Below are 25,248 nucleotides of genomic sequence, written 5' to 3' on the forward strand. Positions count from 1 at the left end.
AGCCTTACGAATCTTACAGGGATTGTCTGAGGCAGGCATTGCCCGCGTCTTACAGAGGCAAAAAACCGAGGCTCGGACAGGTGGGCTCCCTTGTCCAGTGCAGAGCCAAGCTCAAGCCCAGGTCGCCTGACTCATGGCTCGTTCTCTCCCACGCTATGGCACTGGGAAGCAGGGAGCCGGCATCGCCCCACAACAGCTGAACGGCAAGGGGAAGGCAGTAAACCCCTAGGCGTGGAGAGCTTTGTAAAGCCAAGAAAGGGGGACTGTAGAACATGCTGGTCTGTGCATTTCTGCTCGTGCGTTCTGACGCATTTTGGAGTGGGTGTGCAACTGCCCAGCCATTACCTTGTAGTGCCCATTTCTCCTCACTCCAAACCTCGGAAGACCCAGGCCTCAATGCAGTAGCCTGCCAGTCTGTAGATCCTCCCCATGCTTGGCCAGGGGGGATGGTGTCTAGTCAGGTGCGTTCGGGTCCCCACCTCTGGCCCTAAAATAATCCCGAGCCCCCTTCCCCACCCATAGGCCCACCTCCTCACCCCTGAATGGCTTCAGAATCACAACCTACATATCGCCTCCAACCCTAGGGCTTAGAGCTGTGTGGTTCATCTTCTGGTAGCTTCAGGGAACATTCTGGATCAGAGAGGAAAGGAAGCATGTGCTGATTTCCTTTCCAAGGTGTCTTCTCCCTGGTGAGAGCAGACTGAGGGCGAAGTTTCTGTGCAGGTCGTGCAGCTCCGTCAGCTGGGCAGCGTGTCAGGGAAGGCGGAGCCAGGAGGGGAACAAAGAGACCCCAAAGAGGCCCAGGGAGGATGTGGAGCCTCCAGCTGGCCACCAGCCAAAGTGCAGGGAGGCAGGCTGCTATTTTACTTCCCTTCCCCCCCTTTGGCTCCTTCGTGCCCGCCGATGTGTTACTTCCACTAAAGATGATGTAACTGTGAGGACAGCCCAGCCGAGAGGGACGGGCCACAGTGCTCAGGCACAGGGAAGGGGGGCCAGGCCATGAAAGGCAAGTACAAGTCACTTCCAAGTCATGCCATTTATTTTGTCTTTATTGGATTTTTCCAGCTCATCTGAGCGTCTGCTCCGTTCTCTGGGCTGTAGAATTTGTGCGAACGTTCCGGGTTCTCTGGAAGCCCCAGATAAGAACATAGAAACACATGTGTGTGTGTGAGCATGCAAACACACACACACACATACACACACACATACATACACTCACAGGGCAGGCCAAGAGCTCTCTGGACTTGTTTCACTTGTCCCTTTCCCCCTCTGGCTTCAAGGTCCCACGCATTTGTCTCTACCAAATAGCCTCAGGACAAACGGCGAGGAAAGGATACATCCAGAAGGGTGGAAAAGCAGGCTGTTGAAGGAGTCGATGGAAGGGAAGCAGCGAACCCCCAGCATCCTTTACCAGCCCCTCCTTGTTCCTTTCCCTGCTTCATTCTCGAGTTTTCAAAAAGGAAGAAGCAGAGGAAGAGTTCAAGCCTGGCTGAGCCACTGGTGACCCGTGTGGCGCCTCTCAGCGGTTAGCAAGAGGTACGCTTCTTTTACGGCAGGTGTAGCCTGGCTTGGAGACGGACCCAGAGCTGGGACTGTCAACCCCCGCCCATCCCCTGCCTCTTGGCTGGTGCCTTGTGCCGCACGTTCTGTAGTTCCTTGCTCTCCTTAGCCTTGAACAACGTCAGGGCTAAAGCGCCAAGAAGTGATGAAGAACTTCATCAGCATCTCAGATGGGTCCTGGTGCTGTTAGAGCCCAGAGCCTCGCAGGAGGAGGAGCCGAGTTGGTGGCCTGGAAAGGCAGGCACCCATGCTGCTCTTGGCTGCCTGGACTGTCCTGCACCCCCCAGCCCAGGCCACTGACTTCTTGCATGTGGGCTCTGCTTTATTTCCCAGGGTGGGGATGCAAATACGGGGGAAAGAGCTACGGCACAGACCTAGTACTGAGGTGCCCACCTTTGCCGCACAGGAGCCCCACAGAGCTGCTGGGCCCCTGTCTGCCTTTGATAATTTGCGTCACTAGGTCTCATTGCATGAACCCAAACAGCAGGATTTCCCTGCAGCCAGCTCAACAGAAAATGATCCCGGGGATCTCCCACTTCCTTCATTCATGGAAGAGGCTGGGAGGATGGAGGTTACGGTCCTCGCCTGAATGCTCCTGCCATTCCACTGGGAGGGGTCGCCCAGGAACCTGACAGCTCAGGGACCGAGGCTGGGTGGATGTTATTTAGCCCCTCTTCGGCAGGGCTGTCGTTCACCAGCGACCAAGTTGGACTCCTGGCTCTGGAAATGTAATGTGTGACAGCTGTGTGCAGCCAGTGGTGTCCAGCATTTTAAAAAGGTCAATTAAGAAACGGTGGATGGTGGTGCGGCTAATGACAGCCTGGAGGGGTGAACGGGGCAGAGAAAACAGAAGGGCTCAGGCGTCTATTACCGGAGCGAGTGTCGAAGGGAAGCATGGCAGGCAGGAATCTATTGTCATCAGCCATAAAGCACATCTGAGTTTTACAGCAGAGCGGGGTCCAGCTGTTCCCCTCCCCACGTGGTGCAGGGGGCAGTCTGTGAATGGGGGGCTCGGCAGGCAGAGGTGACACCTGCGTCAGACAGAAATCGTTACCCTCCTCGCTGCCTGCTCCTCTGCACTTTCCACTCTCCCACTTGGGAAGCAGAAGGCAGACGCTGGAGTGATACTCAGAATGTGGGTCATGTTCTAGAAATCCATATTTTAAGCATTCCCCAACGCTGGGCTCCGCCTTTTCCTCCCGGGTGTGTAGGTGGGCGGCAGGGGACAGGCAGGGGAGCCGGCAAGGGCTTCCTCAGATGACCCATGTGCCCCCTGGTTTCAGCAGAGTGCGGGGTAGACCCTTTCCACTGTGATGGATAAAAGAGGGACATGAAGCCCTTAGGAAAAAGGTCTCTTTCAGCCTGTGACAGAATTGGCTCGTGGTTTGGGGAAGGCACTATATGGGATTCGTTTTTTTTTTTTTTTAAAACCAGACAAAGGGTCTGTAGGCTGCTGGGACTAGCTTTTTGCCACATCTACCTGTCAAGCTAGAAATTCAATAGAGCAATGGGAATGCTAATTGATATGCAAAACAGGTCCAGGGTTCCTAGAAATGTCTAATGATTCTCTGGTTCCTTGCGAATGCAGAATTAAGACATGAACTACATGGAATGGGATTAAGAACACCAGCACTTTTACTCGCTTGCTCGCGCTCTCTCTCTCTTTTTCTTTTTCCTATAAAAAAAACTCTTTGGGGAAACTTCACCAGTTTTATAATTTAAAAAAAAAAAAAAAAAGAACATTGCAATCAATGGGGTTTGTCTTTGACACACTGGATATTTATTATTAGAAAATAGTTTTTATCAGCCGGCAATACCAAACAAGTTGAAAGGAGCGTGCTTCTCACCTTAATTTTTTTTCTCCTTAATGAAATTTAAATAAACAGCTCACTGTCAGGAGAGTCGCCACGCCTTTCTTTTTTTTTTTTTCCCCCTTTAAAAACGGAATAAACGAAGTTTAGTACAAAACGTCCTTCAGCTATGCCTTGCTCTGCAGTTGTTATGTTGTCCCCTTGAGTAAGAGAGAAGGAGGAGATGAAAAAAGACCACTCTGGTTATCAAATTACCCCAAAGAATCTACAGTAGAAACCGGGAAACAGATAAACTCACCCAAAACCCAAACAGTCCAAACCAAGAAACCAGTTGTAACATTGGCTTTTCCATGGTGATTATCATCTGACTTTAATATATATCTATATCTATATATATATATTTGAAATTGTAATAAAAAAGGAAGCATTGAATTGCATTTTTAGCAGAACAAGCTTCCTCATCTGTTACAGAGGTGTTTGGGAAATTTCATATAGTATCTGGTCAGTAAGCACGTTTGGCAGCTCAGCAAGTATCACGTGACTGCAGCATCCATGATTCCAAGTGAAATGGTGTTTGCTTTCTTTGGGGCCGAGTCCATTGCTCCGGGCGAGGTGCTCCCACGGCTCCGGATGTCCCGAGACCCACAGCTTCAGGAAGGGTTTGGAGGTGGCTCAGTGCATGGCCCCAGTGCAGAAACTTCCAGAACCCCAAACAACGAGTCAGCAAACCAGCCACACGGACGTCAAACAATGGTCTCCTTTGAGTTCCTCTTGACAGAGTGGAGGCCCAGCAGGGACTGCTGGTTAGAAGGGACGCTGACAGACTTTGGGATGAGGAGAATCACTCTCTGATTGGTCCGACGCCATTCGTTGTACAATCGACAGTGGTACCTAAATGACACCTGAGGTCAGGAGAGGAAACACAAGGATTATCAGGTCAGTGGAAGCTGATAATCAATCCAAGAAACAAAACATGTCATTGAAAACAGCTCTGAACAGCTGGTGGCAGTGAAGTGAGGCAGGCCTCTTGGGGCCGCACCGCGCTGGCCGGCAGCTGAGTGTTGGCACCCACCCGAGGACATCCTTATGTGAACACGGGCAGGGATCCTGGGGGGCTTCCTTCCTTCTTCCTCAGAGTGGAAACAAGTAGGATACAAATCAGAAATGAGGTTCTTTCAGAGGCTGGATTTAGTTTGGGGATAGTAGTGTTTGGGCCCCAAAGCATCAGTTGTGAAGCAGATTGGCTACAGGCAGCGAGGTGGAGTGAGTACAGTGCTAGCCCTCACCCTGGGGGTGGGACCTGAGCCATGTGTCTGTCTGGGCCTCAGCTTCCTCTCTCTTAAATGAGAGTGATGCTTGGATGTCATGTTCCCTCCTGCAGGTTGGACACTGCACAATTCAACATTCAGACTGCCTATGACAGGAAGGGTACCCTTTGACTTGTGTCATGCACAACTCTTTCAACTGTACCAGCGGCCCCTGATTGGTGATCCCCAACTGCCTGCAGCTCTATCGTTCTACAGCTTCCAGTGGGGGAAGCTTTGGTGTGGGCACCAAGTCCCTGGATAAACTCCTCCTGAGCCTCAGCCTGGGGTAGGGTCTACCTCCCTGGGCGCCTGGAGTGCCTCGTGCCTACCTCAGCATGGCATCAAGTGCTTTGTCAGGCAGTGTATTTGTGTCTCTCTCTCCCTGCTCCAGAAGCATCTTGACAGCAGGGGTCGGGCCATATTCATCACTGCATGCCCACCGCCCATCATGTGCCTGGTGCTTAGGAAGTTACTGGGTAGAGTTTGCTGAGTGAATAGCTGATTGCAACTCTGTTTCAGACTCTCTTCTATGATCTTGCTTCCCATGGAAATATCCCGGAATGAGACACATCTGTGGTTCATTTTGGAGCAGGCTGGCGTCCGGCCTGGATGGACTGCCCAGGAAATTCAGATTCTGTACTTCTGAAGGTGCATGGACTGTCTTTAAAAACGGGGGAAGGGTGAGTGCTGTGAAGTGTGTAAACCTGGCGATTCACAGACCTGTACCCCTGGGGATAAAAATATATTATATGTTTATAAAAATAAAAAATTAAAGAAAAAAAAAACGGGGGAAGGTCCCAGTTTGAGAGCATCCAGATGACTTCCTTCCTAGTAGGTGCTGGGAAGGAAGATACCTGTGAACTTAGGCTGAGAGATAGCCCAGGATGGGCTGTTTAATCATGGGGGGGGTGCTGGGCTGACCCCAGGACAGGGTCCATGGTGGTCAGAGAGAGGGCCGATCCCATGGTTGGAGCCCAGTATTTCTGGAAGCAGAAGAGGGCACAGGCCCTGGATCAGAAAGGGCTTACTGGTTCTCTGGCAGGATCAAGAAATTCAAGGCCGCTAGCTTAAATTTCTGAGGCTAGAAAGCAGATGCCACAGGCTGAGTGCCAGAGAGATTTGGGTATGAAAATATAAGCTTTTAAACTCACACAGATGTGCTTTTCTCCAAAAGGCCCTGAACATGCCAAAGTGGATCAAGTTTGGGGTTTGTTTTTCCTCCCTAAGCTTGGTTCTCGATGCATCTATTCTGTCCTGCTGCGGCTTAGTGCCGATGGCGGAGTGTGGGAAAGGCAGGCGGGGATGCCTTCTGCTCAGGGCCAAGAGCAGGGAGATGAGTTGAAGGCAGACTCGTACTAATGAGGAGCTGTGGCAGCTCAAAAAGACCAGAATCTGGAGATATTCTCCGAAAGCTGGGTTTCAAGTCAAGAGACCCTCATCTGAATGTTAAGGAGCTGTGCATGCCGGGCCTGGGTAAGCCGAGAAGTCGCTGTGGGAGCACCCAGGGGACGCCTGCTCTCAGGCCCGGCACCCCAGGCCTGGACCCCCACCCTCTACCTAGTGGCTCTGGGACTCTGGGAGGGTTGCTTGCCCCCCGCAAGCTTCCGTGTGTCGGCAAAACGTGAGGAGTGATGTCTGAGAGTGCACAGAAAGCACTTAGCACCGTGCCTCACACACGGTCCTGTTCTTGGCCTGTTCTTTTTGATGTGTTAAATATAGAAAAGAAGATGGTTTTGTGATGCTCCTTCTTAGACACAGGAGAAGGGGGACAAGAAAAAAACGTGCTAATTTCCCTTGCTCTCGACGTGGCCATAGGTCAGCAGCAGGCTGTATCACTGGGGAGCTTGTTAAAACGTCGGAATTTGGGGCTCCACCCAGACCTAAGGAATCAGAGCGTGCATTTTAACAAGATCCCCAGGTGATTTGCAGATCTGTTCAAGCCTGAGAAGCGCTGCTGCAGGCAACCTGGGAAGTCAACAACTTAGCAGGTCTCTTGGTTCCTTGGCCAGAAGGTGTGAAAATCAGCCAGCTTGTTCAGACAAACAGATGAGATCTTATTATACATTCATCTATCTTAATTGCTGTTAACCATCACAATCTGCAGGCAAATTCAGTCAATAAGAAGAAAGGGTCAGAGAAGACTCCTCAAGAAGAGGACTCCTTGATTTTCCCCAATAAGGAAAATCAAGGAACTTGAGCCTGATGCAGATGGGACCCCAGGTTTGCAAATGCCCTTGGGTGATGCTGAGCCAGGGCCAGGAGCTCCAGGACACTCCCTTCCCACAGTGGAATAGAATAGGAAGAAAGGAAGTTTGACTTCCAGAACTAAAGAGGCAATGAGGGAAGCAGAAACAAACCAAAAGGAAGCCAGGACAATTCCAACATTTGGGAACTTAGTTTAGATATTTCTTAATAGTTTAGATATTTCTTAAATGTCCCTGGGTGCGGGTCGCAGAGGGAGCGAAGGAGAGCGAGAATCTGAAGCGACTCCACACCCAGCAGGGAACCTGACAGGAGGCTCAATCTCATGACCCTGAGATCCTGACCTGAGCCAAAATCAAGAGTTGACTCCCAGATGCTCCTTCAATGTCTGTGTTACGGAGAGAAGAGGAAGAAAGCGCACAGGGCCACTATTCTAAAAATACTTCTTTTGGGGTGAATTTCTTGAGGTGTGTTCAGTTCTTCATCCAAAGGAGATTAACCCGTCGTGGGTACGATCCTACAAAGAGTGGTGGTCACGTGGGCAGGGCAAGGAAGGATTACATCAGCAACCACTCTCTTGATCAGGGAAGTGACAGGGCTGTGGCCTAAGGGCCGCTGTAAAGTCACAGAAGGGTGTGGGAAATCTCGTCACCGATTTCTTATTCTGCCCTTTCTCTCCAGATTGAGGCCTACTGATGGGGCCAGGGCCTCATCTTCCCAGGAAAGGACGAGCTCCTTGATCTCCGGCTGCACCGAGCAGGTGGGCTGTGAGAGTACACGGGCCAAGGAGCAGGACTGGACATGGGGTCACCCTCGAAACCCTGGGGCTGCCGTGGGCTGTGTGGGCTGTGGGTCAGCCAGCTCGCGCACGGTCACCCTTGTCAGGCAGTGTCCTCCCGGAGGTCTCCCAATGTTATAAGGAGAATTCAGATGACTATCCCGTGGGGCTGGGAATCAGCCAGAGGAAAGAGATTGCTCATTCATTGCATCCCAGGCCTTAACCAGTTTCTGTGCCGGGTGCTGGCTGTTGCCTTGGTGATGCGGTGAACGCAGGCACTCCCTGCGGGTCCCTGCAGCACAGCATCCCAGTCCCCAACTTGTCCGCGGTTGGCTCATTTTAAGCGCCACGCTGGGTGACTTTCTAGCGCCGAGCGTGGACTCGGATGACGTCTGTCCCTGGACCTCAGACGGTTTGTGATGTAGGCAGTGATAGTTCCATGGCACCCACTCTGGGCTTGTGGTTTCCCAGAGGTAGGCTTCCCCACGGCAGGTTCCAGAACGCCCTGTTCCCGAGGGGCGGCAGGGCCGGGCTCAGACTGCAGAGGCGCGACAAGGCAGCAGCGGGGCTGTGTTCCCCCCTTCCCAGTGCTGGCGAGGCCCTGCCAGGAAGGCTGCTCTGAGCAGCAGCCCGGCTGGGACTGACACGGTGTTTGTTTATCTAAGACATTTTCACAGCATATTCTCCGGAAGCCTGACAGCTTGTTTACAATGGGTTTCTGCCGGAGGGCACTTTCCAAGTGCTGTCAGCTCCTGAGTTACGGCTCCTGCCAGGGCAGCTCACTACAGCATTTATCTGGGAGGGACTTAGCCTGGATCCAGTCACCTCGGGCTCAGGGGTGCTGCAGCGCCGTTTCAGGGGAGAACGCCTTCCCCTCCCTCCAGTGGCTTTGCATCTTGTGACCCGCTGAGTGTGCAGAGGAAGAAACCCTCATGTCTATTCTGGGGGCTCTGATAAACGTTTCCGAAGGTACCCTACCTAGTCCTGCCGGTAGCCTAGTGACCCAGGGCTGTCACTGTTCCTCCACTATCTGTAAAGGGGAAGGCTGATCAGAGAGGGTAAGTACCCTCTTTAGAGTGACACAGTTCTTAGTGTGCTAAATCTTGGGTCTGACCACAGGGTCTTTGGATTCTCATGCGTGTGCTTTTCACTACTGGGCACTGCCTCTCGGAAACGTTTCTGGAATGAAGTATGTTCTCAGTCTCCTGAAAGAGCCCACTCCAAGCACCCTTCCTGCCCAAGCCCCCTTTCTTCTGAGATGGGAGGTGAAACAGGTTCACATCCGCTTTTCCGGGTGAAATCTTTCCCTTTCTTCCTTCCCTTGCTGCCTCTTCCTCTTTCATAATAGATGACCATATGCTTTACAAAGCAGGTTTTCCAAAAGGCCTTAAATTGGTTTGAAAGCCTAACAATAAGGTTTACATCCTCAACCACCCTGCATCCTCCACACACATCTAAGAAAAATCATAGACTAGCAAACCTGTAAACATGGTAAGAACTGAGAGTTATTTTCCAGAGAACCTTCCTCAGGTGCTCTCTCCTTTCTGATGCCAAGGAGCAGGGAGGAGCCTGGTGGGATGGGCATTCCTGTCACGCCCACTTTATGAATGAGGGTGCCAAGGCTCGGAGATGTGAACTGCCTTTTCCAAGCTGACGCAGCTGACCGGGCATCAGTGCTAAAGGTGATTTGATTTCTTATTCTAAGAGTCTTACTCTTATTTTTTTTCCCATTCCCATCACCTTGTGACTTCTGAGTCTGCCTCATTGCTTGACTCACAGTGAATCAGGACCCACATGGGCAGCACAGACCTTTAGAGGAGAGACACTGAAAGAGCCCACTCCAGGCACCCTTCCCGCCCAAGCCCCCTTTCTTCTGAGATGGGAGGTGAAACAGGTTCACATCCGCTTTTGGCTGGTGGTGGGTAGCAGAATGCCTGACTTCACCGGGGGACTCAGAGAGAGTTGGAAGCCTCAGAATGCTCCGTCTTTACCAAGACTCGAGCCATGTCCCTCTCCACTAAGACGGATGGTCTGTCTGTCTGAAGGCTCCCTCCCCGCCCCACCCTGAAGGAAGGTACAGAGCTGTAGCGTCACAGGATGGACAAGACGGAAATGACCTGGCCTAGGGGAAAGTTACAGTTGCCCTGGCAGCTGGTGGGACAGGGTTTGGAAGACAGAACAGAGGGGCATGTGGGAGTGAGCGCTAGAAGCGTCCACATGCTGACCCCGTGCTATGGGATAAGAGAATGGTACGCTTTGGACAGGAAACACATACTAAGTAACCGTGGGACGTGCTCAGATTAGAAATGAGCAGGCACAGCAAAGTCATGCCAGGAAGCAGGGCGCCCAGTTTCTGAAATGAGTCTAGCGGGTAGTGACTTTCTTCCCTGCAGGTCCCAGAGGGAAACAGAGAGAGTGAGATCAGTGCTGTGCCAACCTCTGCCCAAGCATTTAACTCTCTTCAGGAGTTAAGTGGGTGAAAAAAACCAGACATGTTTAAGAATTCTCCCTCATATACGGCAGACACGCTTATTTGGGAAACGGGTTTCTTTGGTGGCAGCTTCTCAGCTAGATAAATTAGTGTTTTTATGGGCTGTGGAGTCAATATCCCAACACACAGAATAACCATCAGGCAAAACGCAGCTCCACGTCCAGCAAAGAATTTAGGCTGTGTCCAGGAGTAAGAAGAAAATAACCAGCCTGAGGATTCATGATCTGCCCAGGCAGTGACAGCAGCAGTGGCCAAGAGCATCCTTCATGATCTGCTACAATCCCAGCAAAAGCGAGGCACATAAACCAGAGAAAGAAAATGCCATGCCCCGTCGCGGATGGAGTCCCAGAACCCTGGAGGAGGGGAACGTTTAGGGTGTGTGGCTTTGATTGATGGGCTCTCAGAAGCAGGAGCTTTTTCTTTCCTTGATCTGCTCTTCCCAGCAGCACACTGGGGTGGACACGCGCCCGCGCATGCACATCCACAAGCACACCCACCCGGACCTCGAGCGTGGCACGCACGCCCCCGCCAGCACCTGCGGATCTGCCTTTCACCAGGCCGGGTGGCTGGGCTACGGCCGGGAGGGAAGGCTGTGCCTGCTGAGAGGTGGTGGCCAGCTCTGGCTGCTCCAAGTCCCCGGGCCCTGGGCCATACTTACTAGTGTCCAAAAGAGGTAAATGGTGAAGAGTGCCACAGTGAGTGCGATCAGTCCGACGGCCTCCAGCCGACTACTAAAGTGCAGGTGGTCCACGGCACCCCGCAGGCAGAGCCAGCCTGAGATGGTGGCCAGCGGCGTGATGAACAAGAAGCACACCATGTCTCCAAACAGAGTCCGCTTCTCATGCTGGGGGCCTGGGTTTCGGAGCCACTGCCGGGGAGACGGGGAGACAGAGAAAAGCGGAGTCACAGTTAGAGGCCGGTGTGGAGCGGAGACCCGCTGCCCTCGAGGGTGTCTCTGTCTCCTGAAATGGGACACAGGTGCTTTGGACCTGTTCTGAGATCCCAGGGAAGAGTTCAGGCCTCATTCCATACCCCACCTCCCCGGGGAATAGTGATTCTTGATAATACTTTAACATGACAACAGTGATGAGGATCAAAATCAGAATTTTTAAAAGTGTCTTTGCTGTAGGCAAAGTGTCTGCTGTTTTTGAAAACAGTTCAGAGGTTATTATATTGAACACTGACATTACGGGAAGATGGGGAGGATGGTATTTCCAGAAGGTAATAGTTGAGACAGGAGAAGTGCTGTTGTGGGGCCCAGTCTTGGGCCCTGGGAATGTCTGCAGGAAGGGGTTAACTTAGCAAGGTGGGTTTGCTCAAATTGTGCATGTTCCCCAGAAAGACCCATTTTCAAGATTGGCTCTTTAGAGATGAGCTCTGAGTCCTTGCAGTATTTTGCCTTTTACGAGCATCTCTGTATGCCTGCGGCCTTGGGCCATATAGTAAGAGTATAATGAAATCGTTTATCCCAACGATGTGATTTATGCTGAACACCTACATTCACTGTAGGGGGCTGGAGTCTAGGGAGCTAAGCGCAGACACACAGGCGCTCCATGCCTCTGTGAATGACTCCAGTGAATACCCTATACACCAAGCCTTGGGGTGATAATGCCTGGTATGTGTTGTCACAAATTGTTGCCGGAAAAATTAAGCGGGTTTGGGTAACATTACCGGGAGGGGACACCTGGGAGCTCGTGCCTGGTTCCTCCTGAACTTTACCCCTGGACCCTTTTCCTCTACTGATCTGAATTGGTATCCTTTTGCTGTCAAACCATAAGGAAAAGAGCTTTTCTGATTCCTGTGAAGCCTTCCATGCAATCATGGACCCTAAGGGTGGTCTTGGGGATCTCCCAAAGATGGAGACTCATGTGACTCCATGAACTCAGTAATGCCCCTCCTTGCATTAGGACCCTGACCCTACTTAGGATGGTCCCTGACATCTTAGTTGTGTTGCCCAATTTGGGGGCTGAACCAGCCCAACAAGGGTAGTGAAAACTTTGTGCTTGAAAGACCAGCGGTGAGAATTCCTACAGGCTGCAAAACACAGTTGCTGTGCTCCCTCTTAGGGGAACAGGTTTAGGCTGAATGCCTGCTGAAATGTTTTCCATAATTCGTTCTGGGAAGAGTCATGCTTACATATTGGTGTTGGTACATGATGGTAATGAGGCCTGGGGGCTTTTCTTCAGGTTAGCACTGGAACATGTCTCCAAATGCTCCCATCTCGCTACTCCATGTAGTACTAGCTGAGCCCAAAGGGTCCAGAGGAGGGGCTCAAGCACAGTTGATGGGGTGGGAGTGGGAAGAGACGCTGGCTGAGTCTGTCTTTCATCTTGTCCCATAAGCAAATGGGGGTTTAGCAGTGCTGTGGGCTGGCCCCTGAATGGGAGCATTATGGTCTGCTGAGTAGGCACCCCAAGTGGCCAGGGCGGTAATTCCCACACAAACATTGGTGGGAGGGAAAGGGGCATGACAGGGGACACAGGAGTGGGTGGTGCACAGTGGAGGGTGAAGGGAAGACCACATTCAAGGGCAGGAGGAAGAGACAGAAGAGCTGCAGAAAGGGCAAGCCAGGTGAGGACAGAGCAGCAGAAGGGCCAGAAAAAGCCTCAGGAGTGAGCAGAAGAGACGTGGCGGGGAGAGGCACAGAAGAGGTTTTCTGGGAGGTGTTCTGCCTTGAGTGTCTGGCCGAGGCAAACATTAAATGACCCGCAGAGTCCAGCACACTGCTTTCCAGAGTCACGCACCTTTCAAGTGTGCAGAGATACTGAAGGAAGGAAACCTCAGCTCTAAAGTGGACCCGAGTAAAATAGATCATGGAAGGGTAAACAGAAATACAGCATTAAAAAATTTCACAGAAATACCTAAAGGATCAAATGCAAAGGACAGTGACCCTGTCATGTGTTGTCATGTTACTCCACACATCTCAGCAGCTTCAAAGGAAATCAGTGAGCTCTTATTAACATTTTCTTGCCTAAATACTGGGACTACCACTATGATCTAGAGAGCAGAAATCGGACGTGATTCTCCTAATATTAAGGAGGCTCAGCAAGGTTAAATGATTGCTTCACGTGACTTAGGGGTCAAAGTGAGGAGGGGGCTTAGTTCTCCGCTCCTGCTCAGATGTCCTATCCACAAAATATTCGAACCATATTAAAATTGCAAGACATTCAGAAATCCAGATCCTTAAACACTGTTGTCCGAATTGCAGTGAGCTGATTCCTTTTGCAGATTTTCACTGGAAACAGATCTGGAAGCCTGGCCTACTTTTCTCTGTGTCCTCACTTGCTGGAACATAGTAGATTCTCAATAAATATGCAACCGAAGTACGCAGACAAGCTGAACTTCCTGGCAAAGACTTTCCCCAATTCCTTCCACTGGAGAATTCTGAATACATTTTATGAAAATTAATTTAGTATTTTACTTATCTATGTGGCCCTTGACATTACCCAATGAAATGACTCAGGTGTGGAAGGAGGTAATTACAAATCATTGCTTATCTCCATCCGGTGTAAGATAAATCAAGAAGGCGAGATTAATATTACTACTGGTTCCCAGTTTCTCATTTTCTAATTGTTCATTGATTTTCTATATTCCTAAAAAATTTCCAGGCCTTTTTATATGTACATGATCATCTAATATCTGGATTCTGCACATTATTAACTATATATATAGATATAATTAAATATATTTAAATATAATCAAGCACATATATTTAAATATTTAATGTTTAAAATATTTAAATAAATAAATAAATAAATAAAAATATTTATATATATGTATTTTTGGCTTAGCTTACCTTTTATTTACTGCTGGCTCATATTTAGGTATGAAGTTGTTTGTGTTTTTTTGTTTGTTTGTATGTTTTTGAAGTAAACTCTCTGCCCAGTGTGGGGCTTGAACTCACAATCCTGAGATCAACAGTTGTGTGCTCTACCGGCTGAGCCAGCCAAGTGCCCCAGATATGAAGTTCTTTCAATATGTACTATTATATTAAAACTTCTGCAGAACCCCAAGTGTTAATTTATCGCTTACACAAATGCAGGTGCCATGAACAAGACCACTGGCAGTATCTGTTGATGAATAAAAAAAGTTGCCCTCTGCCATGGTAAGAACTTCTGCCAAAGTATTCAAAGAGGCTGATATGGGATATTTACACAAGCCATGTTTATAACAGAGAAAAGTGGATTACACCTCACATTTCTAGCAGGAGGTGACTGTCTAAATAAATTAGAGGATTTACTTAGGATACCATAGAGTAATTTGAAATGATAATGTACATTTTGTATTTACGGACATGATACATTATTGAGCAGGAAGACAGTTCTACTGGACAGAATGTATTGTATGATCCTGTGTAGGTAATGATATATTTATAAACACACAGACATTTATACCTACGTAGATGGAGTGGATTTACACATCCAAAGACCAGAAGGATTCCTAGCAAAAGAGCGGCTATCTGGGTGGTGGAATCATGAGTGGTCTTTAATTTTTTTTGCTTTGTATTTTCTTGCTTTCCTCCAATGAACATGGATTACCCATGTAAATATTTATGTATTTATTAGTTGTGTACAAAACATCAGGAGAGAGAGAGAGAGAGACGGACACTGAGTGAGGGATCGGGAAAGAAGAGGGAGTTAGCCAAGGGAGGTGTCCAGCTAGTGTTTTGCGAATGATAGCAGGGAAAAAAAAAACGTACTGCGCTATGGCTGGGGCAAGCTCGGTGCTAGAAAGTTGAGTTTATGATGCAACGTCTCACTGAGGCCTTGCAACAACGCTCATATTACCCCCATTTTACAGATGCAGACACAGGGGAGAAGAGAGTTTACTAACTCACCTGAGGATAGATGGCAGGTGGGTGGTAGAGGTGAGATTCAAACCAGCCTCACTTTGCTGTTCCTTGCTTTCCATATTTAGATTTTCTTTCTGCACCAAATGGCACTTGTGTATGTGTGTGCACTAGATTTCTGGCAAATTTTCAGCTAGGTGGGATAGAGTAAGTCCTACTATTGACTGGTTCATCAAATAGCTGAAGGATTGGCTGGCCAGGATACTACCATGGTAATTTTTAAAAAATATTCTTTTTTAAAAAAAGATTTTATTTATTTATTTGAGAGAGAAAGAATCAGAGAGAGAGTGCGCGAGAAGGTGGGGGTCAGAGGGAGAAGCAGACTGTCCCCTGAGCAGGGAGCCTGATGTGGGTCTCGATCCTGGGACTCCCAAGATCATGACCTGAGCCGAAGGCAGTCGCTTAACCAACTGAGTCACCCAGGTGCCCTTTACAAAATATTCTTAGGATACTGTTCTGTTGTATGTTCATTCTTTTACCACATCGCAATGAGGCCTAATGTTGGGGAATTTAATCTCAGAGATATTTTGGCTTAATTCTTAACAGGTAAAACATTGATCTCAATTATTGTTCAATGTGATTTTCTGCTGTTATGTCTTGTGCCTCTCTAGTCAGTTATACTTATTATACATGGAGTATTAGACCTACTTTGCAATAGGTCTTCATTTCCCAAATATGTAACACAGAGCAGGCTGCAGCCGAATGGCAGGTTGGTTTGTGTGTCCGTCTTGCCACCTGACCTGAGGTGGAGGCTTTGTATGACTCGCGTCTTGCATGTTCGGCATTTGCCGCATTCCATCAATGACAGTGGCTTACGTTTACTCACACACAAGGATATCCAAAGCTCTCTCTTTATGCTGGGTGAAGTCACTGATTTACTCTTCAGTAACCTTTGAAAGGGGTACCACTATTGTCACCAGCATTTTATAGATAGGGAAACTGAGGCACAGAGAACGTCAAGTGACTAAAAAAGACTGGCTTAGGCTTTGAACCATGTTGTCTAGCGCCAAAGATGTGATCCAAAATAATCTATTCTATCATCATTCTTAGTTAAAAAAAAAAAAAAAAAAAAAGAAAGAAAGAAAGGAGGCAGTGGGTAATGAGGGAATGAAGTGGGTAGGAGGAGGCTCGTACCTTCAATGTTTTTGTTGGTGTAAGAAGGTTCCCTGGGTGCCTGCTACTAATTTGTCCTGCCACTTGTAGACAGCTTTTGCTGCCAGAATATCGTTCTTGAAGGGGCTTTAGTTTAACATTAGTCTTCTGCTTATACTTGGTGGTTAGCTGTACTTTAAAAGCCGAGGTCAATGCTTGAGAATACTAATTTGTACGGCATCTCTCACCTGGCTGGCCCACCCACACGGCAGCCGGGGGATCTGTCGGCAACCCGGGCGCCCTTCCTGACTTCTGTTCTCTGGTTCCATTAGGAACACCAAGCATAGAGGCTGTAGAATTGAAACCAGTGAGCTGCCTGCTTCCCTGTGATCTCATTCCAGTCCCTGACTCGTTCCTGACCCAGGAGACTGATGTGCTCTTGGAAACAGGTCCAAAAACCAACCACCCAACCAACTGTCTAAACAAAACAGAAATCCCCCCTTGGTGATCGGCCAGAGACAGGGAGAAAAGCAAGCAGCGTTCCCCCAGCGACACAGTAATGTGCAAAGATGAGCCGGGCACCAGTGATGCCTTCCAAGGTGTGCTAACTCTAGGTTTGGATCTAATTACAGTGTCAATTTGTTAAATCCCTTCCTCGACGGGTAGGGGGTGAAGAGGGTGCAGTGCTCTAGGACACTGGATTCTGTTTCCCAGGCTCCGAGTTAATCAGCTTAAATCCTCAAGGTAGACAGGACAGTGTGCGGGTCAGTTTGTACTGGAACCAGATTACACTCTGGTGGCTAATAGCTCTGATCGATTACCACCTTCCCTATGAATCTCCTTAATGAGAACCCATCATGAGAATGGAAGAAACTGACAGAAGGGATAACAACTGCTAGAACCATCTCAAATTTATGGAGAGGAAAAAGAGAAAGGAGGTAAGGTCTCAACATGGTTTCTCAATGGGTCTATCTGCTTGAGTGTTTCCTGTTCATCTGACACTTGGCAGAGTTATTAACCAAGGGCTTACTTTCCTTGGCGTTGGTCTTATTTTTCAAAACCCTGGTCATTTCACACTAAGCTGTCTGCTTGCCTGGGGAGCTGCAAGGTCAAAGGGGCAGTGCAGTGATCAGACGGGTATGTGATGGGTCCTCTGCATGATCTAGAGATTACGATGAAACACGAATATCATGCATTTCCATTCACTTGAAACAGAACAGAGAACAAAAACAAACAAACCCTACTGATGTTTTAAATCCCTGAACTCCAGTCAGTCGGTGAATTTCCAGGACAGCTGAAGTCACCCAGAAAGAAATTATGACTCTGGGGGAGCTGAAGGCAATGGTTGCTCCGGATATCCATCCAACCAGGCTTGCAGCAACGCATCTCAAATGAAAACTTCACAGAGGATTTGCTCGTGATCCTAAAATGTCCTTCTCCAGCCTTGGCCTCCCTCCAAAGCTCCAGATGTGCGTATTCAACAGCCCACTCAACATCCCCACTTAGATGACTAACAGACGACTTAAACTCAATCTGTCCGAAACAGAACTCTTGATTTAGCACATACTTTTCTCCACATCTCCTCCATCTCAGTGAATGACATCACCACCCATCCTGTCACTCAGCTGGCCCTTCCCTTTCTGTCTTACCCACCACATGTCGCCTTTCGGCACCACCTGGATACCTTTCGGTATCTGGAATCTGGGTGCTCCCTTCCACATCCACAGCTGCCATCCTTGGGCCACTATCATCTCATCCGTGGGAGCCAAAAGCCTCCTTGCTTCCACTCTGGCTTCCCTACGGTCCAGCTCTAAAACCAGTTGGGGTGACTTAGAACATCCACCTGTCAGAGCCTGTTTCTTCTTCGCTTAAGGCTCTACAATGGTCAGAATCAAGTCCATACTCTTTACCTAAGACTGTGAGAAGACCTGATCTCACACCTGCCTACTTCTCCGACCATATCCCCTCTTCCCTCTCCCCCTTCATGCCCAACTTTTACTTATGCCTGTTCCCATTCAGGGGACAGGCTCTGCCCAGATTCTTGCTCAGCTGGCTCCTTCTGGTTGTTTAGGTCTCAGCTCAAATGGTACCTTTTCCTTGCAAACACTCCTTGTGCCTACAAACAGTGCTTGGCTACATTCTCTGCAGAGCACATGACACTCTCCGAAGAGATGCTATTTATTTGGCTGTTCCCTTGCTTACATTTTGCTCCCTACCTCACTGAGAGCTCTGTGATGACAGGGACCTCATTTCTGTTCATTCTTGGATGCCTCGGTCCAAGAGCAATGCTGGAGCACAGTGGATGCTTGTAATGAAAATGAATGAACATCTGGATGCCAGTAGCCTGACCAGAAAAGATCTTACAATACTAGTTAGTCTAATGAAATTCATTGGTGAGGGGACACTTTTGTTGGTGGGTAGACATTAGGTCCTGCAGTTCATTGCCGTTAGCCTTCTAGACTAAAGATGCTTACGTATCATTCTTTTTAGGTTTCTAAGAGAAATATCTATGCACTATTTTATTGCTACAAGGTGAAAAGCCTGTAGTTTCTGTTCAAGATTTTTTTTTTTTTAAGTTGTAAATAATTGTGGAGTGCCATCTGTTTTTCCACAGGTCATGAAACAGCATGAGAGATCCAGTAAATTATTCAAGGTCCTTTGTACTGTTTTTGTCCCAATTATAATCTGTTTTTTTTTTTTCTACCTGAAAACTACCTTGAACTACATGAGAAAAGGACAATGTCAGATGTCTGTTTAAAAATTACACAACTCAGTTTCAACCAAAAATATGTGCAGAGTGCCTGTTAGATGCCAGATATTTTCGCTGAATTTAATAACAGCAGGTGGTGTTATTATTCCCATTTTGAATTAGGATACTAAGCCTCAGTGAGGTTAAGATAGTTGTTCAAGGTTACACGGAGAGGAGCCAGGCTTTGAGATCTCCAGCCTACTGTTCTTTCAACTCTTCCCCTCAGCTTGCTTTCACACTACATAAAATCTTACAAAAATTAAAAAAAAAATTTTTTTTTAATTGAAGTGTAATTAATGGACGTAGAATGTTTTACTCTGTTATGTTAGTTTCATGTATTAACTACAGGAAATCTTGACCCTAATTTCTGTTTGCTCCTACAGTGGATAAGGCTGGGGAAGTAGCACCATGCAGGGGATAAAATGGGAGCTGGGACATTGCTTCCGGCGACCCCCATTAGCTCCCCCAAACTGTTCATCAAGTTTTTTCACCTCTTTGGGGGAGTTAAAAAACAACAACAACAACAACCAGGAGTCTCCCTCACAGGAGAGAGGATGGCATGGCTTTGAGGGGAGTGGCGAAGGACCCTTTCTCTTTGTCTCAAGGTCCCACTTCTGTTCAGGACATGCGGTTTGACTAGAGAGTGTGTGCCTCGTCTTTCAGCCTAGGGCTTTTCTGAGCCCAGGCTGCGCATTTGCTGATTCCTAGACATCTCTCCGTCTGTGGGAGCAATGTGTCATACTCGCCTAGGTCCACCACGGAGCCCTGGGTTCCCTGGCATCACCCAGCTCCCACGCAGGCTGTCCCACAGAGCCTGCTGGCTGTTGTCGGCACCCTCCGCCTCATCCTGACTGGGCCCTTCCTCACCCCACGCCCCACAGGCAAGCGATCTGTGTGTCCTGTTGGTTCTTCTGGAATATATCTTGAACACATTCACGTCTTTTTCTCTCCAGCGCCATTATTTTTCCAAGCCAGCCTTGCCTCTCACCTGCAATTGCCTCCTCATCTTCCTGTTCCTGTGGTCCCCGAATCAGCTTTCTCTAAAGCAGCAAGATCACCCCACTTCTCTTGCTTCAAATTCCCCAGCGGCTCCCCATGGCCCGTAGTCTATCACCTCCCCGTGGCCCCTGAGCCCTGAGTGATGCAGCCCAGGTTGTTTGGGGTCCAAGGGAAGGATTTGCAGGATCTGTGATTTGTGAATGGGGATTTTCACAACCTCTAATTGAAATCTAGCATCTCATTGAGTTATGCAGAAAATCTTACTGAGATGGGGAATACTTGTGGCTTTGTGATCAATGAAGATCACAGTATTTCACTTCCTGTTAAATTGTGGTAGACATCCTGACATACTGCCGCTTCAGAGTTGGTTTTCAGATCTGCCACAACAGAATGGGTTAAAGAAGCCCTTGGGTTTTACATCACAACTTTTGTTTGCTAGCTCTGTTAGAGTGTAATGGGGTATCGTTGCATCCCAAGTGGGCCCTCCAAGCATTCCATGATTCTGAGAAGGGATCCACAAGCGTGAACAGAGTGCCAGTGGGTCCGTGAAGGAAAAGTTTAGCATCTGGAATCAGGCTCCTTTGATCTCTCAGGCCACTTTGTCAGGTCAGTGTTTCTTCCTGATTTGGGAATGCTGAGTGGGTTCCTGCCTGAGGGCGAGTGTAGGGGTTGGTGCTTTGCCTGGTATGCTTCTTCCCACGTCTGGCCCCTCCTTCTCAGTCATGTGTCGGCTCCAAGGTCATGACCTCTTCAGAGGCGCCTTCACAAACCACCACGCCTTCTCTCACCAAGTTATTCTTTACAACTTGGTTCTTCCTGGATAACTCTTATCACTATCAGAGATAACCTTTTCTTTTATTGACTTGTTTATCCCATGTCTTTCTCCCTGGTGGGTAAGATCTATTAGTGTACAACATTCTTCTGGCCTGTTCACAGTTATATTCCCATTTCCTAAAATATTTAATTTGTGCTTGATAAATATGAGCCAAAGACTATAAATGCTTCTGACCTGGGGGATGGCCTTGAGCAGAAACAGGATGAGTTTAACTGAGAAATATACATACATCCTTACCCTGACTCCGCTGGTCAAATACAGGGGAGCAATTTTTGCCACAGACACATGCTTAGCAGTGGTGCTGGCATTCACAGCTGTGATTTGGCTGCAGCATAAGTCATGTTCAAGGGCGCCCTGGAGATCTGTGATGGTCCCTGGAGGATTTCGGCCAATAAGCCAATTAATGGGCTATAGTGCTCCATAAATACCGTGTTTGTGTCTGAGACATTCTAATTTGGCGCTGGCATTATTTAAACAAATGCTATGCACACCCACACCGACGATTTGAAATTTTCCAAAGATGAGATTAGTGGCACAGCAGGACTAGATGGCAAAGTAATTTTACGTATTACCACAACTTCAGATATAAGCAAAATGGGAGTCATTTTGCTCTGTTTTAGATCATCACCGTGCATAAGCGATCACAGCCAATGGAGACTGCTTATCCAAAATATGAAAGGAGGCTGCAGAATTATGTGACACAAGTGATCCTTGGAAAGCCAGAGACATAGCAAGAGAAGGTGAGGAAAGGAGGCTAGAGGGCAAGGAAACAGAAATTTCCAGAAGAAATTGATGACTGGCATACATTGTGCTAAAAATAGAAATGATTTGCCCCAGGAGCCAAGGGCATCATATTGTGTGGTCTGTTATAAACAGGATGCCACAGCAGCACTAGGTCCCTGAGCCCTGCTTCATTTGGTACTTATGGGGCCCCTGGTCCTGGAGCCAGCCCAGTGGCTGGCCTCTGACACCCTCTCTGCTGGCTTGCTATTGGACCCCAGGTTTCTGAAGCTTCGAATAATTACTTCCAGCAGGACAGGATCACAGGGCAAAAGGTGCCAGGATGGTATACCACGTAGGAGTCCCAACTGGAACCCGGGACCAAAAAGGAGACTCTGATGAATAATAGGAATAAGGATAATAAAGCTCTGTTTTGATCAATGGGGATATTTAAAGGCATATATATATAGAGAGAGAGAGAGAGAGAAAGAGAGAGAAATCAAATTCACAGCCAGGTCCTCAAAGGGGACCACATTTAAAAATCGGTGTCCCTTGGAGATAGAGTGAGGGTGTGAGTGTGAGGAGTCCCAGAGCGGGGTGTGGGGGAAGGCTTGCTGTGGAACATGGAACACACACATGATAGAGGACAGAAGAGAGTCTCCCCAGCGCCACCTACTCCCAAAGTAAGCCGGAAGGTTTGAGGCACTTCGGGAAAGGGATAGATTTCTGCGAGGTGGAAAAACCATGGAGACAGGAACTTTTAGATCCACAATCCCTGGAGTCTGCGGTTTTGTTGCCCAAAAGGATCCCGAATAGACAGGATGGCCCAGCCGACCTTGAAGACATGATGTAACTCCCAGCAGTGACTGGTTCTGGAACCTCTCAAGGCTCCACTTGAGGCAGTGGCCTAAGACCCTGCGCTGGAGTATTTGCTGATATACCTCTTTATTTTTGTTGGAATCTCCCTGCCCCCAAATTTCAAAGGTAGCCCCCCAGCCTGCAAGCCATTCAGAAGGTGCTCCCCACTCCTTGTGCACACTGTCTAAGCCTTCCACAATTTTCAAGATCTCAGACATGTCCTTTCCAAGCCCCCTCACAGATTAGAGAGTCTCCCTCTTTCTCTTTGTGTCCACCTGCTTTTCTTGCTTCTCTGGTTTTCTGGGATATCTTTCATTGGATAGGACAGGACGCTTAATATCAAAATGTTAGGCAGAACTATGGCATGGTGGTATTGACTGGCATTGCTTCTCTTGATTCGGGTGACTGTTTATGGACCATGTTGCTACAAATCTCACAGAGCTGTCTTCAGGGAAGACGTTCTGAAGGGGCAGGGGCAACAGTTCAACTGACATGGGTCGCGGCATCAAGGACTGGCATTTATTGCAGGGCAAGCTAGAGTCCAGCTGGATGAGCACAGCTGGCTGTGTGTGGGAAAGCTCCACTCCAGTTGGGAGACACACAGACATTTTTAGCTTGAGTGATCCAGAGACATGTGGTCCTATTAGGTCCCCATGCAGGACCAAGCCAAGCGTGGGAGAAGCTGAGTTAATAACTAGCCCAGTCCCATATATGTGCATACCTGAATCACCAGCTCTTCCCTCAAGACTGGCAAATCATATGCATGACTGTGGCACCCACAGAATTATAACGCGACTCCTCAGGGAAGAGGGAATTGGCTGCAGAGTGTTGAGAAATTTCCCTTACTTCCCATGTGCAAAACATTGTGAGGGTGCAGGAGACACATTTGAAAAACCTACGTGTTCCCTCGCCATCTACATGACTGTCTTTCCAGATCAGGGGTCCTTGACTAAGTTTCAGGGCTTTGGAAAACCTGAGAGCCCTTGGAGACTGTATTTGAACACCAGATGCCTGCAAGTTTCAGGGGAGAGAGTTCAAGCTTCTATCAGCTCCTCAAACAGATCTGAGGGGGAAGAAAGAGTGTTCTAGAACATTTCCTTAAATTGGCTTGAGACACCGCTTGGTCGAAGTCAACTTTCTGAGCTTCGAAAAATTGAAGAATGGGGTCAATAGTAGGATTTGACTGTCTCCAAGAATCCATAATTTCTCCTTAGATGCTGGTTTAAAAAAAAAATTAACCTAGGGTACAAAATGTGATATTTAAAAAATTAATTGTACGGCTGCAGGGCAACAGAGCCACGAAAGCAACCAAATTAAATTAACGGGCTTAGAGGAAGAAAAGGACTCCTACAGAGCAGAGATGGAAAGCATTCAGACAATATTAAAAAAAATCCATATGCATATTATTTCCATACAATAAAAGAGGAGAAAAGACCAGGGTTTCAGCTCAGAAACTGTGATAGGGAAGGGGCAACACCTGAAGAGGAAAAAGAGCCACTGACATCTCTGTACCAGTGCCCTGCTTCCTAAAATGGAGACGGTTGCACACACAGGATGTTTAAGTGTCTAAAACAGGGGCTCAGGGAAAGCACTCAGTCAGTGATAACTAGTAGGAGTTGTATATTAAGGATACTTGGAAGGGACCAAGAATACATAAAATGATAGCCAGGAAGATTAAGCTGTATTTTCTGCAAAATCTGAGATTAGACCTTGCAAACGTTAACGCTGAGTGAAGGGAGCCGATCAGAAAGGACCACTATTGTAGTGTTCCATTTATAGGAAAATCCATAGAGACATAAAACAGATCAGTGGTTTCCCAGGGCTGGAGGGAGCAAGGGGGGAGGACCCAGGAGTGAAGGCTGAAGGAGGAGGTTTCTTTTTCAGTGATGAAAATGTCCTACAGGGGACGGTGGTGATGGTCGCACACTCTGAATATGCTAGGTGTCACTGAACCATATGCTTTAAGTGGGGAAACTGTATGTACATGAATTAAATCTCAAATAAAGCTGCTTGTAAAATCTGAGACTGGAAAAGCCCATTGGTAAAAAAAAACTTGGAAGTGTCTTATACGTTCTGCTAAAGAATCCATCTTGCGAGAATTTTGGTTCAGTGTTCCTTTTGCTTTGCCACATCTTCATCTAATTGGGTTATTTTTCAGGTCTGTATCTGTCAGGTATGTCCTTCCAAAGAGCTGAAAATGTGTATATTTTGGTGTATGGATGACTTCTGGGTTTCAACATTAGAGTTGTAGATTTTAAATAAGTCAGTGTTTAGAAAAACATTAGAGCGATTTTATTCCTCCCGTCTATCATGCCTTTTCTCCTTGCATCTCCCACTTTTCATGCAAAGATCGAGGCTTTAGATGTAGGAAAATAGGAGCGGAAGCATTATTTTCTAGGATGGTGGATATTTTCCCTTCATCTCCCAATTTCTGCTTTTACTGATTCTTCCCGGATAAAAGCCCTTAAATGCCTATAAATTCTATTTTACAATGTTCCCACTGCAACCACTTGCCAGCATTTCATATATACTATATTAGCCGTTTTCCCTCCAAGCCCAAAAAGATTGTGAACCTCACCATTTATTTTAATCTCCTGTTTCTAACAGCATTGCTGGAGGTGAAGCAATGATCAAGTAATGAGTAGAAAGTATTTCCTTTTCTTCCTTTAATCTGACCTCAATCTTCACAAGCAGATTTTTATACATTTTCCTAAATGGTGTACCTAAGAATTAAACCCATTTTTCAGTAAACTAAAAGCTTTAGACGAGTTTTCTCTCGCCCTTGCATTATACACATACAATCCTAACTTTCCTCTCACATGTCCACTGCGGTGCAAATCTGTCCCTCTAACTCTGTAATAATGGACTGCAAAGAAGAGTTTTATCAGATGGTATATCACCGGCTCCTCTCTGAAAACATGCAGGCAGGCAGGTGATGAGGTACAGAAATACACAGTTAGTGAAAAATGAAGGAGGGAACCCAAGCCCCACCAGACC

The 25,248-nt window shown here is 47.8% G+C and overlaps 1 protein-coding gene across 3 annotated transcripts in view; it reads right to left on the reverse strand.

Moving 5' to 3' along the window:
* Positions 1-3,317: 3,317 nt before the first annotated feature.
* Positions 3,318-25,248, reverse strand: part of MARCHF3 (membrane associated ring-CH-type finger 3) — a 137,718-nt gene continuing 115,787 nt past the window's right edge. For all 3 annotated transcript variants that reach the window (XM_059174460.1, XM_059174459.1, XM_059174461.1), the window contains 2 exons: positions 10,808-11,017; positions 3,318-4,273 (listed from right to left, as the gene is read on the reverse strand). In XM_059174460.1, the coding sequence (XP_059030443.1) occupies positions 4,115-4,273; positions 10,808-11,017 (369 nt within the window). In that variant the 3' untranslated portion in view covers positions 3,318-4,114. The remainder of the gene's footprint in view (positions 4,274-10,807; positions 11,018-25,248) is intronic.

The sequence above is a fragment of the Mustela lutreola genome, chromosome 5, assembly GCF_030435805.1.
Source record: "Mustela lutreola isolate mMusLut2 chromosome 5, mMusLut2.pri, whole genome shotgun sequence".
In the NCBI taxonomy this organism is placed as follows: Eukaryota; Metazoa; Chordata; class Mammalia; order Carnivora; family Mustelidae; genus Mustela; species Mustela lutreola.